The 15,031-nt window shown below is 44.3% G+C and overlaps 1 protein-coding gene across 7 annotated transcripts in view; it reads right to left on the bottom strand.

Annotated features, from left to right (window-relative positions):
* The window catches only part of LOC112853426 (cytidine monophosphate-N-acetylneuraminic acid hydroxylase), a 126,868-nt gene that overhangs the window by 52,119 nt on the left and 59,718 nt on the right, over positions 1-15,031 (bottom strand). For all 7 annotated transcript variants that reach the window (XR_015250973.1, XM_086706102.1, XM_025916962.2 and 4 more), the window contains 2 exons: positions 5,185-5,388; positions 1,843-1,934 (listed from right to left, as the gene is read on the bottom strand). Coding sequence is in view for 6 of the 7 variants with exons in the window: in XM_086706102.1 (XP_086562228.1) it covers positions 1,843-1,934; positions 5,185-5,388 (296 nt within the window). In the remaining variant the exon portion in view is untranslated. The remainder of the gene's footprint in view (positions 1-1,842; positions 1,935-5,184; positions 5,389-15,031) is intronic.

The raw sequence follows: 15,031 nt of genomic DNA, 5'->3' as shown, positions 1-15,031 counted from the left end.
TTTTATAGTGGTGACTGGTGTCTGGGTTCAGGAATAGGCTCTTTAACGATTTCAATGCATGCTATCCCCTCTTAAGCAACAGAATTTTATTTCTTATTTGTTTGTTTGTTTGATGTGGTACTTTCTTCTATGTTTGATTTCTCGGTTTTCTTGGCAGATATTCTTGGGTCCTCCAGTATTTCTTCAAAATGCCCCCTTTCTGGGTGGTTTCCTCAGAGGCCCCCTTGGAAGCCTCTTCTAACTCCTCCTCCTCCTCCTCCTCCTCCTCCTCCTTAAGGGATAGTACAGCAAACGAGACTTGGAAGGTTGTAGAACTAAGGATTCTAGGTGGGAGCTGACAACCCGGACCAGGACAGCACTATGGCCTCCAAACATGCCCACATTCTAATGCCCAGGAATGATGGGTAAATTAGGTTTTCTATGGCAAAAGGGAATTAAAGTTGCCAACAAGATTAAGGTTGCTAATCAGCTGACCCTAAACTAGGGAGAATATCCTGAATTATCTGGGTGTGCCCAATATATCCCAAGGATCCTAAAACCTGTAAGCAGGAGGCAGAAGAGTCAGAGGGAGATGTGACTATAGAAATAAGCCACAGAGATGCAAGGCTCTGACGACGGGCAAAGAGGGCCTCTAGAAGCTAGAAAAGGCAAGGACACGGATCCTTCCCCAGAGCTTCCAGAAAGGGACACAGCTCTGCTGACACTGTAGTGTTAGCCACCGAGACGTGTGCTGCCCCTGTGACCCACAGAGCTGTAAGGTAGCACATAGGAAAGAATGCAGAAACCGCTGCTCCCCAGATAGGAGGAAAAAGACCGTGCCACTGGGCTCTATGCCGCTGGCTTTGGGTACCGTGACAACGGAGTGACCAGTGAATTGAGCAACATGGAAGGGGCTGGTGACCTAGATAGGAGCCGTGTCCATGCTGTGGTGGGGCCGCAGCTCCACCACAGTGGGAAGGGGAGGGGCAGACAGCAAGTGTGGACACCCGCTTCAAGGGGGTTCCTTGTTTTAGGGTTCAGAGGAATGGGGGCATAATTTAAGCAGGCGATGAAGGTCTAGGAAGGGTCTGTATGAACACCAGACTGCATGTGTGTCTGTGCGTGTGTGTGTGAGCATGCACACATGGGGAGCTAACAGGTGCCAGACCCTGTGTGTGTGTGTGTGTGTGTGTGTGTGTGTGCGTGTGCATGTGTGAGCATGCGCGCATGGGGGGCTAACAGGCAAGGCCAAAACTGATGACACAGGAGGGAGCATGAAGCTTTCTGTGATCTCCCCACCCGATCACAACTATCCGTTATTCCTGCAGCAGTCATTCTGAAACAGTCTAACATGTAACGTTTCTACTGTTAAAACCCAGCTTAGTAAGTAAGAACAGAAACGGATTTATGAGTCCACCGAAGCCCTTGTGACTCATATTTAGACAAGCCCTTCTGCTCCAGAAGGGGAAGCAGAAAGCAGAAGGGGGGTGTACTGAGAGTCGCACACACACTGCAGCCTCTTATCGGTGCCAGAAAGAGCCGTGGGGTTTGAAGTACTTTCTTTCCCAGACCAAAAGGTGAGGTTTCATCATCATCGTTCGGAGTGTCACGTGCACGAACATCTATCTTGTGTATCTTCACAAACACGGCCTCCAAAAGACCTGTCATAGCCCCCCACCCCCGACCCTAGCTGGTCACAGTCTTGTCCTAGGCACCATCTCATGGAAATGTCCTCTCGTTGGACCTGGCGCTCTCTCACCCGTCTTACCAAAGCTTCAAGTGAGAGTAGAGACACAAGCTGACAAAAAAGGACGCCAGTAACGATCACAGCAGAATATATTTCTCATCCCTGATGCCATTTACCTAGTTCGTCTTGACAGAAGCTGCCTGGGGGATTGACGTATTTCATGGTGCTCACATCCAACCTCCAGTTGTGCTTTGTGCATCTGACAGACCTACGTGGAAAAGACACTGTACTGAGGTTTGCGAAATGGTAAAATGATAATTAATCTCACTAAGCTTAAGTGCATTACTTGGCGATCAAATTAAATGAGGGGCTTGAGCACCAACTATATAAAGGAAAATCACTAATAGATGAATACTCACTACCCAAGGAAATATGTAATCATCCTCAGTAGGTGATTTTTAAAAAATGAAGCTAAAAAAAATAAATGAATAAATGAATAGTGACGTTAAGTTCCATGTCCTAAGATGACACGTGTCTAGACAGATCAACAGAACCAAGAGAATAAAGTGGTCTTCAGGGATGGTTCGCTGGAGAAGATCCAAATGGGAGCCAACACAAGGAAAGAACCTAGTAGTAAATATATGTTTCTGATCGACAACACTTGACCTCTGCCACAGTGTACCAAACCAAACTTCAGCTAAAGTGTTCATGTTTCGAAGAGGAAGGATTTCCTTATAGCTCAAAATTTCAGGGCCTGGTTGCCAGATAGAACAATGCCCCCAGTTAATATGAATATCAGATAAATAGAGAACATTTAAAAAATATATCTACATCAAACACAGTATTTGAGATATGCTGAAAATCTTTTGCTGATCTGTAATTCAAATTTAACTAAGATTTATGTACTTTCATTTGCTCACTTTGGTAGCCCTACTCCCGAAGGAGAATCAGACTGTAACAAAAACAGGATGTGTACTGATTTTTTCTTTCCATTCTTACCGGAGCGTTGAAAGGTGTGTGGGGGTTGGGGATGGGACACAAACAGTTCAACTTTTTCCTCTTTATTTTGCTAGTGTTTGCAGCGAAGTCTTTTCCTTGGACAGTTGAAGAATTTAAAAACAAAACCAAATATGTCTCAGACCAGAAACATGAGAGGTTGTAAACTAAAAATGTGTTTTATGAATTTTTTTACATTTTTTAATGTTTGTTTATTTTTGAGAGACAGAGAGACAGAGAGAGAATGAGTGGGGGAGGGGCAGAGAGGGAGACACAATATCCCAAGCAGGCTCCAGGCTCCGAGCTGTCAGCACAGAGCCCGATGAGGGGCCCGAACCCACCAACCGTGAGAACATGACTTGAGCCGAAGTCAGACACTCAACCGACTGAGCCACCCTGGGGCCCCTAAAAATGCGTATTTGACATATAAGGGAACTCTGCTGATTTTTTTTTTCAAGCTTCGTTATATCTAGACTTTTAAAATATTCTTTTCTACGAAGAAGGCATAAAGCATGCTCCACACTTTGGTTTACAGAGGACTCTTTTGTGCCATCTCCTTTAATCATCAGCAAGTAGCCAACAACAGCTCTCTGAAAACTAAGAGAAAACGTTCCAAATTAGCTCCTCAGCATCCTGGGCCATCGGAGAAGGAACATAAATCCTCATGCGGAGGTGGGCGGGCAGAAGGCAACACCAGCTTCACATGCAGGAGAGATTGTGAGAAACCGTTGGACTCGAGATCCAAGAAGCACAGCTTCAAGGAGTTGCTGACCTGGGTTGTGGCTGAAGAAGACAAAATGGCTGAGTGGGGAGGGGAGGAGAGGCAGGTCACCGTTCTTGACCGGATCCTGGAAGAAAGAGAGTCTTCGGGGGGGAATGGCTGGAGGAGAACCTGAACGGGGCGGCCAGATGGGGAGAGGAGGGTGAGGGAGGGCAGTGCAGAAGTTAACTCCGGGGATTCGGTTTCAGCAAAGAAATGCTCGGGGAGCTGCGTCTGGGAGTAACGGTGAGAGATTTTGGCTCCCCGTGTGGAGGAGACCCGTTGACAGGACAGGGGCGGAACTGGGAGGGGAGAACGGAGGCCCAGACGGGCTAAGAAACTGGTCCAGGTCACTGAGCTGCTAAGCGGTGGGGCTTCTGAATCGGGCCATGGGAAAGACTCTGCCCTCAACCACCAAGCCGCAACACTTCCTTAAATGACTGGTTAGGTGGGCACCGTGTGAAAGGGATCAGCAGAGACCACAAGAGAAGACAAGCAAGTCTCCGAACCATCAGAGGACCCGGACAGCCGTGAGCGCTGTCAAAAGTCCATTCGGGACAGGACCACCCCTGTCTCAGGGCCTCCTAACTGCACCCCGTGGGCAAAGGGCAGGGAGTCAAGATTGGGCTGGCAGCAAATTATCAAGAGGTTCTCCAGGGCACAGCTGTCCGTGAAAGTACGTTCCGTGCAGTACACGGACGTGTTTGTACTAAAAATGTACTCGTTGTTTATCTGCAAGGCAAATTTAAGAGGGTGCCCTGTATTTTAATTTTCCCAAGCTAGCGACTTTATCGGAGGAGCCCATCAAGCCACAGGTCCGACAGTGGTCTTTCTAAGATGTAAAATTCTAATAGTATGTAGGCTGGGCCCTGAAACTAACCGTTCACAAGCAAACGCATCTGCAAGCGCGAGAACATCCTAGTCCCACCCCTGGCGGTGGTCTTCCACCCGGTCACCGAGGGAGCTTCTCAACAGCCGCCCAGCTCCCTCTGAGCACGCTGGTCACAAATGACTGACAGCACGGTGGGAGCAGAACGCCCGCTATGGGAACGACTAAAACCACACAGGGCAGGTTGGGCTGGAGCAGAGCTTGAAGGCGGGTCTCTCTCTCAGGCACTGCTGGAGTCGAGAAGCTGGCTGATGATAACACATTGCCCCCGCTCAGAACTCCCCCTAGCTCCACCAGGCACAGCTGTTAGCTCTCCGGCAGCCACAGGAAACAAAACAAAACCACCCTCTTCTGGCACCGCTCCTGTGTCTGGGAGGCACAAGTTTAAGGTGAAGCTTTCATCGCGGGGCCGGGAACACCAGCGTGAGTTCTGGGAAGGGCCCAGAAGAGTCACAGTTCCAGGCAGGGAGAGTTGGGACGCCGTCTTTTTTGTTTATTAGTTACAAGGAGCCTGGCGGGGAGTGAAGGGGGATTCTGTCCGCTCTCAGGCAGGGTCTGGAAAAGCCCACCGACCAACACACCCACTTCCAGGCAAACACGCGCCCAAACACTCCCTCGCACAAGGACTGGAAGCTTTTACCAAGCCAGAGAGGAATCGGAGAGTTCCCCCGAGAGAGAGGAAACCTAAGTAGAGATCATAAACTCTCGAGATCGGAGAGATGGCCTAAGTGAGCACACACGAAGATTATGAATTTACTCGGGGACGTAATCTGTTGACGGAGTTGTTCAAAATTTCTCAGTGAGCGCACCCCTCCCTGCCCAAGTCTCACCGGGAGAGGGGCCACCCGTGAGAAGGCACAGAACCCTCGGTACCTTCCGTCTAAATCCTCGATGTCTTTTATGAACAGGCCTCCTTGATGCTTGCACACGTTCTTGCACGCCCTCACGCGATTCTTATTCTTGTACAGAATGAAATCTTTGCCGGTCTTCTTATTTCTCAAGAAATTGATTCCTTCCTTCAGGTCAGCAGCTTCTCCAGGTGACAGACACAACAAGACCTCCGTTGTCTGTTCAATGCTACGAAAAGGCAGACATTTGGGGGAGGAAAGGTTAATAACGTTAAGACTTAGGAGAGCATCTTTTGAAACTGGCGGCTCAAAGCCTCTTTCCACCGCGATAGGCTCAAGCCCCTCCCTCGCAGGACCCAGGCTTGGCTGCTCCCCTGGAAATGCACGCTCTGCTTGCTCAGTGTTGGTCTCGGGTTCCTCCAGACCCAATGCCCCTGTCACTTGCCTGCCCATGGTCTGCAGCTGCCTCTCCCTGGGAATTCTGAAAGGACGGTGGTTGCTCGTTCAGCTTTGGTTGCTCGTTTGCTCCCACAAAGTATGAGACGGAGGATGCATATGCACGCAGTTCACTACTGATTCCGTTGCACCACTTCCTCTGCTGTTTTGCTTCAGACGCAGGATCCTATTGGGCTCCAGGTGCCCACCCTGTCCGGTCCCACCTGCACACTTCTGCGTTTAGATCTGATCCTTTTGCTCACAAGCACAGTTCAACTTTCACCACTAGTCATGTTTACCACCCTCCAGGTTCAAATAGAACTCAGTCGTCCTACCCCAGCCTGGGTCAAGCCTCCAAAGCCACCCCTGGGACAAGCCTACACGTGCTAATGCGCACTACCATTCTGTAGAACATGAGAACCTTACACCCGGCACAGTGCCCCGTTTATTTACATATGGACGCTTTTCCAAACATTCTCCCTCCCCGTCGCTGAGCAGACGGCCTGTCACGCGGTGTATCTCTACCAGCTAGCTACTTCGTGAGTTAACTTTCCCACAGAATCTCCGTCTGAATAATTTGTACGAATATATATATAAAAATAACACTCCAGCAGCAAAGGAAACAGTTGATCTTGTGTATTATTTTAAGGAAACCGCAGAGGTTACACTTTTTAGACCCCAGTTGCTGAAGAAACAGTCTTTATGATACAACTCTGAAGCATAACGGGTTACGATTTTTGCCAAGAGATGTTTCAAGACATCTTTTGGCACACATTGTGTGGATTTGCACGGGATGCGATCTGGGTGCATGTCGCTCAATTTTACATCCCCTTCCAAAGCCAACGTGGTCAAAATTCTCTCCATGTGTTGACTTAGAATGGGTGTAGCTCAACTACATTTGTGGCATTTTCACTTTCAGTTTAGAAGTCCTGAAAATTTCTTAAAATGGGAAATAAAAATCATTTTATTTTTTTAAATATGAAATTTATTGTCAAATTGGTTTCTATACAACACCCAGTGCTCATCCCAACAGGTGCCCTCCTCGATACCCTTCACCCACCCTCCCCCCATCAACCCTCAGTTTGCTCTCAGTTTTTAAGAGCCAAAAATCATTTTAAAAATCACACCAAGATAGTGACAAAAAAGGAAAGCTACTTCAAGTCGAGCTGACGAGGCAGAGCTCCGTAATTGAGTCTAATCCAGTATAATTCTCTTCTTCCAGGAAGGTTCCGGCCGTCACTTCTGTCCCAAATGGCTAGTAATTCCGTGCGCAACAGATTTCAATATTTCCCAAACTGTTTTTTAAATGTATTTGATAGGATGGAATCCATTCTATGCTTCATGCATTTCTTTCAACTTTGTTCTTAGGAGTCCCAATATGACACCAAGCCCAGTAAACACGGCCACAGTTCCTAGAATAATTGGCCTAAAAGTAAAAAAAAAAAAAAAAAAAAGAGAGAACCCCTCGAAATCTGTTGTTTTACTTGATTGAATGACTCACTTAGCCAAAGTTCTGTGTTGGATTCGAAAGCTTTCTGTGCACCGTGTAAAGCAGGCTGAACCAGCTACGTCTGTGTTTATCAGTTCTGTGCGAGGTCACGGTGGCACAGAAGGCAAAAGAAAACACGTGATGGTCGAGGGTTGGAGGTGGTGGCAGACGCACGTCCGGAGCTCACCTCCTCCCGTGGACACAACAAATCCGCACCTGTATATGGAAGAATTCCCTCCGAAGGGAGCCTGGAGACTGGGAGGACAGAGCCTCCGCCGGCACTGAGATGAGGTGAAAGAGGCGGAGATCTGGTGTGGCTCAGGTTTGGGAGTTTCCCTGAGGAGTAAGAGATTCAAGCTCCAGACTGGCACTGTCCCGATCCTGCACAGGAGACATGAGCCCCCCGAACGCCTGGCTTTAAACGCTCACGGGCAATACATCCAGGACAACGACAAAACTGTAGGGAAGGGAACACTCTGAAAGGGCTCACGTCCGATTTAAAAGTGCACGTGCCACAGGTGAAGGACACCTGCTTACTAACCTTGGAGCACCTGCCAGAGACGCGGGAGGCAGCTGGGCCTCTCGCTGGGGACCGACACACACTGGCAGCAGCAGTTTTTGCTCTCATTCTGCCATGCTGACCCCATCCCTGGCGGGTTCCGTTCTGCAATCCTCCCTCTGGACTGGTGACACCGTGCTGAGGGAACCACTTGCAGCCCTGCACCTTGGCAGACCTCGAGCCAACAGTACAACAGCACCACCCACCAGCACACCCACAGCAACCCTCCCTGGGCCTGGCGGTCCGCTGGGCTGGAAACCAGCCCTTCCCACCAGCCGCAGTCCTGGCCAGGTTCACGGCCAGCCACAGGCACACCCAGACAAGTCATGACCCTCCAACAACAGGGGAGCGTGAGTAGCCCACACTGGGGTGCCACTAAAGCCCCGGTCTCCGCTGTCAGGGGACACTGCATGCATGGGCCCCACAGGACATCGCCTACTTAAAGCCATGCCTGCAAAAGTGGGAGCCAAAGCTGGACTACCTCATACATAGAGACCAACAGAGAGAGTTAGGCAAAATGAGGAGACAGAGGATTGTGCTCCCAACAAAAGAGTAAGACAAAACTTCTGAGTCAGAACTAAACAAAATGGAGATAGACAATCTATCCAACAAAGAATTCAAAGTAATGGTCATAAATGTGCTTACAAAACTTGGGAGAAGAATGGGTGAACACAGCGAGAACCTCAACATAAAAAAAAAGGAATATAAGAAACTAAAAATAGACGGCTACATACATGGGTTACCATACACAAACCTCATGGTAACCACAAACCAAAAACCTAAAAATAGATACACGAAAGGTAGTAAGAGAGGAATCCAAGTATAACACTAAATAAAGTCATCAAATCACATGGGAAGAGAGCAAGAGAAGGAGAAATACAGAAGAACTGCAAAACAGCCAGAAAACAATGAACAAAATGGCAATAAATACATACATATCGATACTAAATGTAAAAGGATTAAATGCCCCAGTCAAAATACAGAGTGTGGCTGAACGGATTAAAAAAACAAGACCATCCTGGGGCTCCTGGGTGGCTCAGTTGGCTGAGCCTCCGACTCTTGGTTTCTGCTCAGGTCATGATCCCAGGGTCATGGAATCGAGCTCCACATTGTTGCTATAAGATTCTCTCTCGGTCTCTCTCTCTCTCTCTCTCTCTCTGCCTCTCTCCCCTATGAGCTCTCTCTCAAAAACAAACAAACAAAAAACCCCCACCTATATGCTGCCTACAAAAGGTTCATTTCAGATTTTAGACACACACAGACTGAAAGTAAAAACATATAAAAAAGATATTCCATGAAAATGAGAAAGAAGAGAAAGTAGGGGTGGCAATATTTATATAAGACATAATAGACTATTTTTGAAAGTCATAACTCATTTATTGAATGAACAGTGTATGCAAGAATGCCAATAAAAGGAAACTCCAAACTTCAATTTTGAAAATAAAGCCAGTAAGCCAGGAACAAAATAGATGTGACAGGAATATTTGATTTCGACCCATAATGCATTCCTTATCTTTACAATTAACCTAAATGTCTGTTAGAACAAAACTGCCCCCCACTTCCCATATGTTCATCTGTTCTGTTTCTTAAATTCCACATGAGTGAAGAAATCATATGGTATTTGTCTTTCTCTGACTGACTTATTTCACTTAGCATGGTACATTCCAGCTCCAACCATGTCATTGCAAATGGCAAGATTTCATTCTTTTTCATTGCCGAGTAATATTTCAGTGTGTGTGTGTGTGTATGTATGTATGGAGATATGTGTGTGTGTATCTATATCTATATCTATATCTATATCTATATCTATATCTATATCTATATCTTCTTTGTCCATTTATCAGTCGATGGATATTTGGGTTCTCTCCATAGTTGAGCTATTGTTGATAGCGCTGCTATAAACATTGGGGAGCATGTACCCGCTTTGAATCTGTATTTCTGTATCCTTTAGGTAAATACCTAGTAGTGCAATTGCTGGATTGTAGGGTAATTCCATTTTTAGTTTTTGACGAACCTCCATACTGTTCTCCAGTTTGCATCCCCACCAAGAGTGCAAGAGGGTTCCCATTTAAAGAACATTTCTTACGAACGTTTCCAGAAAGGCAATAAATGCTCCAGAACAACCTTTGATATATGTTTGCAAAGATAACACTGTTTAATATCAATAATGAAAATGAAGCAAAATGAGAAGAAGGGGAAAGGAAAGAAAGAAAAGATGATTCAAAATTTGAAGCTAAAATATGCATAAAAGATAGTCATGGCAGTATTTTTTGAAATGATGTACATGTCATATACTTAGCAATGTCATGCTTGTTAAAACTATAGTTAAGGACTTAACAGATGAGCGGTAAATCCACTTCTGAGGTCCATTTTTCTGCATATTCCTAGCACAATGTAATTTCTACCCAGAAGATGAGGACGCTACTTGGGAACATAAGTACTGTACAATTTTGGCATTGTGAGGTGCTTTTTACCCCGCATGTGACAAAAACATGGATGGAGGATCAAAATGTTGGAGGTTTATAACCAAAGGTGATTTTTCATGTGATTTCAATCTACATTTCAACTTTTAATAAAAGACTGTTCAGCCAATCACACCACAGCAAGAAAGAAAGGTAGCCGGCCACTTACTCTAGCCAACCAAAAGGTCAGGTGTTATTCGGGTTGCTAGTGGAAGAGAAAGGGTTGAAGACACCCATACAAAGTTCTACACGTGATTACATAGCAAATCCATTGACAGCTATAGTATTTGAAGTCCATGGTATGATTATTGACTGGCCATTATTACCCCTGGCACCTTCCATTTTTCCTAAGAACGTCATTCGAGTAGTCGTCCAAAACTGAAGGTGCTCTCCTGGTCCATGAGTAAGTACCTATGGCACACCATGTGAACATGATCACGACACAGTGATCCAAAGATTTAAAGCAACAGGTTTCAAGCTGGTGTAAGGAAATAAAGTACAGATCCTTTGGGAAAAGTCACACAGCATGGTAAATGAACATCTAGATCTGTCATTGCACTTCAAGTCATGGTGAATTTTGCAAACTCGTCACACACACACACACAGACACACAAGTCCAATGGCATATTTAGAGCAAAAAGAAAAGTGCACATAGGGCAAACCACTAAAGCTAGCTAGCTTCCTTCAAAAAATAATAAAAGATGGGGTGCCTGGGTGGCTCAGTCCGTTAATCATCTGAGTCTTGATTTTGGCTCAGGTCATGATCTCACGATTTGTGAGATCGAGCCCCATGACAGGCTCTTCACTGACAGCACAGAGCCTGCTTGAGATTCTCTCCTCTTTCTCTGCCCTGCCCCACTCATGCTTTCTCGCTCAAAATAAATAAATAAACTTAAAAAAATAAAAATAATTATAATAGGGTCGCCTGGGTGGCCCAGTCAGTTAAGCGTCATAATTCGGCTCAGGTCATAATTTCACGGTCTGTGGGTTCGAGCCCCGCGTCGGGCTCTGTGTTGACAGCTCGGAGCCTGGAGCCTGCTTTGGATTCTATGTCTCCCTCTCTGTCTGCCCCTCCCCTGCTTGCACTCTGTCTCTCTCTCCCTCAAAAATAAATAAAGATTAATAATAATAATAATAATAATAATAATAATAAAAGGTGGTTAAAATAAAGCAATCATTGACTTAAGTAAATATGTGAACAGACACTTGACAGATGTGACCTTAAGGGACTAACGGTTTAAAAATAAAAATCAGTCATTAAGCACAGTGTAATTTTCTGCCTATTACATTTTATTATTTTTTTACTTAAAACAATTCTGTTTTATTTATACTCACGTATGAAAAGAAATGGCTGCACTACCGTGTTTCCACACACATCAATAGTGGAAACAGAATTCAATAATGAATCACTTCTAAATTTCATGAAGAACACACAAACATTAAAACACTGATTGCTTACAGAAAGCAGAGGGGAGAACAAAGCCATCAGCCAGCACTTTCATTTCCACTAAAGAGCAGCACTCTGAGAAGAATCAAACCAATTAGCAATATTCATCTGTGCTGCAACAGAACGTATACATACAAAAGTTAGTGACGGGACTGATTTTACTACTTTTACTGAGCCATTCTATCTTCCTCACGCTCAAAGCAAAGAAAGAAAACCTAAAAAAAATATGTTCTCATTATTATTCACAATAAAAAGGGTCTGCTTCATTCTGCAGGCCTGGGCATGTAACAGGGAGCATTTAATGGTACAAGTGGATCAAAGTACCATTTTGATTCTGACCCACTGAATAGAATCTCGTATGTACTTGGTGACTAGACCAAGTCCACAGGAACTGGGATGTACTTACTGAATCGCTTCTGTGGCATCCCCAGATCTCACTAAATACGAAAAGACCCTACACAAGAAAAGATAACAATCTGTCCATAAACTATATCTATAGGCTCTTTCTTTAGCGTAAGGTAGAGAAAGGGGCCCTTTCTTGAGTACATGGACACAAGTATTTGCTGTGGTCTAAAGGTTGCTGGATTGATATTGTATCTGTTATAATGAAAATAAGATGTAAATCAAAGCCACTGCCAGATAAAGAAACTTCCACAACTTGTCTCAATTCCTCAAATAATGGAGTAAGTTTCTTTTCTAGTCTAATAATTACTCCTGTATTGACTGGCATTGCTGCTGGCTATGAAACTCACCCCCAAAGGTAAACGATTGTATCGAACCACTTGGTAGGTGTTATAGTAACAGATGACAGTTTTGTTTTTTTGAAAGTCCAAGTTTTCTCTCTTCCTCTGTTTGCAAAGGAAAAAGTAGTTAAGAAGCCAGGTCTGAAAGCATGCTCCAGAGCACTGTCACTGGCCACTTAAAAAAATTTTTTTTTAATGTTTGTTTATTTTTGAGAGACAGAGAGAGAGAGAACACATGTGAGCAGAGGAGGCACAGAGAGAGACACACACACACATACACACACACACACACAGAATCCGAGGCAGGCTCCAGGCTCCGATCTGTCAGCACAGAGCCCAATGCGACGCTCGAACCCACGAACCGCGAGATCACGACCTGAGCTGCAGTCGGACGCCCAACCGACTGAGCCCCCAGGCGCCCCATCACTGGCCACTTTAGTAACAGGCACTGCATCTCTATCTGACCCAACAAGAGCATAGAGCCCTTCAACACTTGGTAATGTTTCACACAGGAACTGCTTTAGGTCATCTGCCAAGATGAACCCCTTTCTCCCTCAGGATAAATCTCCATGCATGGCTTTCTGGGCTGTGATGTTCTGTCAGCTGTAAAGTCAGGTACAGCTTCAGACAGTCTCCTCTGAAAGCCACTGTCATATGATTTGTCTCCACTAGTTACATTTTAAAAATACTTTCCCATAAGCTGCAGAGTATCTTGATGCACAGTCAGGTTAGCACGTTATTGCTTATTTGCTAATTTGTCTTAATGTGGTAGGTCAACTAATAATTCAGAAATCAGAATCCCTGCCCTTGATGTTGAGGTGCTATGGTAATATTAGGCAGACTCCAGCTAAAATTTTTGTTGGTTTTGCCAGAAAGAAATAGATAAATGTGCTTCAGCAGGTAAGTGGAAGAAGATATCACTAGCCAGAAATACCAGTGTGAAAATCTTTTCTGAACAGCTGGGTTCTTAGGCTTTCACTCAAAACAGACTTTAAAACAAAGGCTGTACCAGGAGATGAAGAAGGGCATTATGTAATGATAAAGGGACCAGTTAAACAAGAAGTATTGACACTTCTAAATATCTATGCACCCAACATAGAAGAACCTAAATATATAAAGCAAATGTTAACAGACACAAAGGGAGAAACTGACAGTAATACAATGGTAGGGGACTTTAACATCCCACCTTACATCAATGGATAGATCATCCAGGTACAAAATTAATGAGAAAACATTGGCTTTAAATGACATTTTATCTTTTTTAAGTTTACTTATTTATTTTGAGTCAGGGAGAAGAGAGGGAGCATGAGAGAGAGCATATGTGTGAGTGGGGGAAGGGCAGAGAGAGAGGGAAAGAGAGAATCCCAAGCAGGCTCTACACTGTCAGTGTGGAGCCTGACAATTGGCTCGAACTCACGAACCATGAGATCATGACCTGAGTTGAAATTAAGAGCTGGATGCATAAAGACTGTGCCACTCAGGTGCCCCTTAAATGACACTTTAGACTAGAGATGCTTAAGAGATATATACAGAATATTCTATCCGAAAACAGAAAATACACATTCTTCTCAAGTGCACATGGAACATTCTCCAGGATAGGTCACATGTTAAGCCACAAAACAAGCCTCAATAAATTTAAGAAGACCGAAATCATAGCAGGCATCTTTTCTGACCACAACAGTATGAAACTAGAAATCAATTACAAGAAGAAAACTGGAAGAAAACACAGACACTTGGAAACTAAACAACTGATTAGTCAATTAAGAAATCAAAGAAGAAATGAAAGTACCTTGAAACGAATTAAAATGAAAACACAATGTTCCAAAATCTGTATGATTCAGCAAAAGCAGTTCCAAAAGAGAAGTTATAGTGATTCAGGCCCACCTCAAGAAACAAGGAAAGTAACAAATAAACAATGAAAGTTCACAGGAAATAAAGGAACTAAAAAAATAGGAAAGCCTAAAGTTAGTACAAGGAAAGAATAAAGATCACAATGGAAATAAATGAAACAGGAAAGAAAGAAAGAAAGAAAGAAAGAAAGAAAGAAAGAAAGAAAGAAAGAAAGAAAGAAAGAATCAATGAAACTAAGAGCTAGTTCTTTGAAAAGATCAACAGAATTGATAAATCTTTAGCCACATTCATCAAGAAAAAAAGGGAGGAAGCCCAAATAAAATCAAAATAAAAGAGAGAAGTTACAACGGATACCACAGAAATACAAAGGATCATAAGAGACTACTCCAAACAATTGTATGCCATTAAATTAGACAACCTAGACTAGACCACTTTCTTACACCATACACAAAAGTAAACTCAAAATGGATGAAAGACCTGAATATGAGACAGGAAACCATCAAAACCCTAGAGGAGAAAACAGGCAACAACCTGTTTGACCTCAGCTGCAGCAATTTCTTACTTGACACATCTCCAAAGGCAAGAGAATTAAAAGCAAAAATGAGCTATTGGGACCTCATTCTGCAGTGCAGAAGATAAAAATCTTCTGCCCTGCAAAGGAAACAATCAACAAAACTAAAAGGCAACCGATGGAATGGGAAAAGATATTTGGAAATGACATATCTGATAAGGGCTAGTATCCAAAATCTATAAAGAATTCACCAAACTCCACACCCAAAAAACAAATAATCCAGTGAAGAAACAGGCAGAAGACATGAATAGACCTTTTTCCAAAGAAGACATCCAGATGGCCAACAGACACATGAAACGATGCTCAACATCACTC

Source organism: Puma concolor, chromosome B2, assembly GCF_028749965.1.
Source record: "Puma concolor isolate L17-30 chromosome B2, mPumCon1.1.hap2, whole genome shotgun sequence".
NCBI lineage: Eukaryota > Metazoa > Chordata > Mammalia > Carnivora > Felidae > Puma > Puma concolor.
The sequence above is the reverse complement of the archived record's forward strand: the minus strand, read 5'-3'. Positions and strand labels throughout refer to the sequence as shown.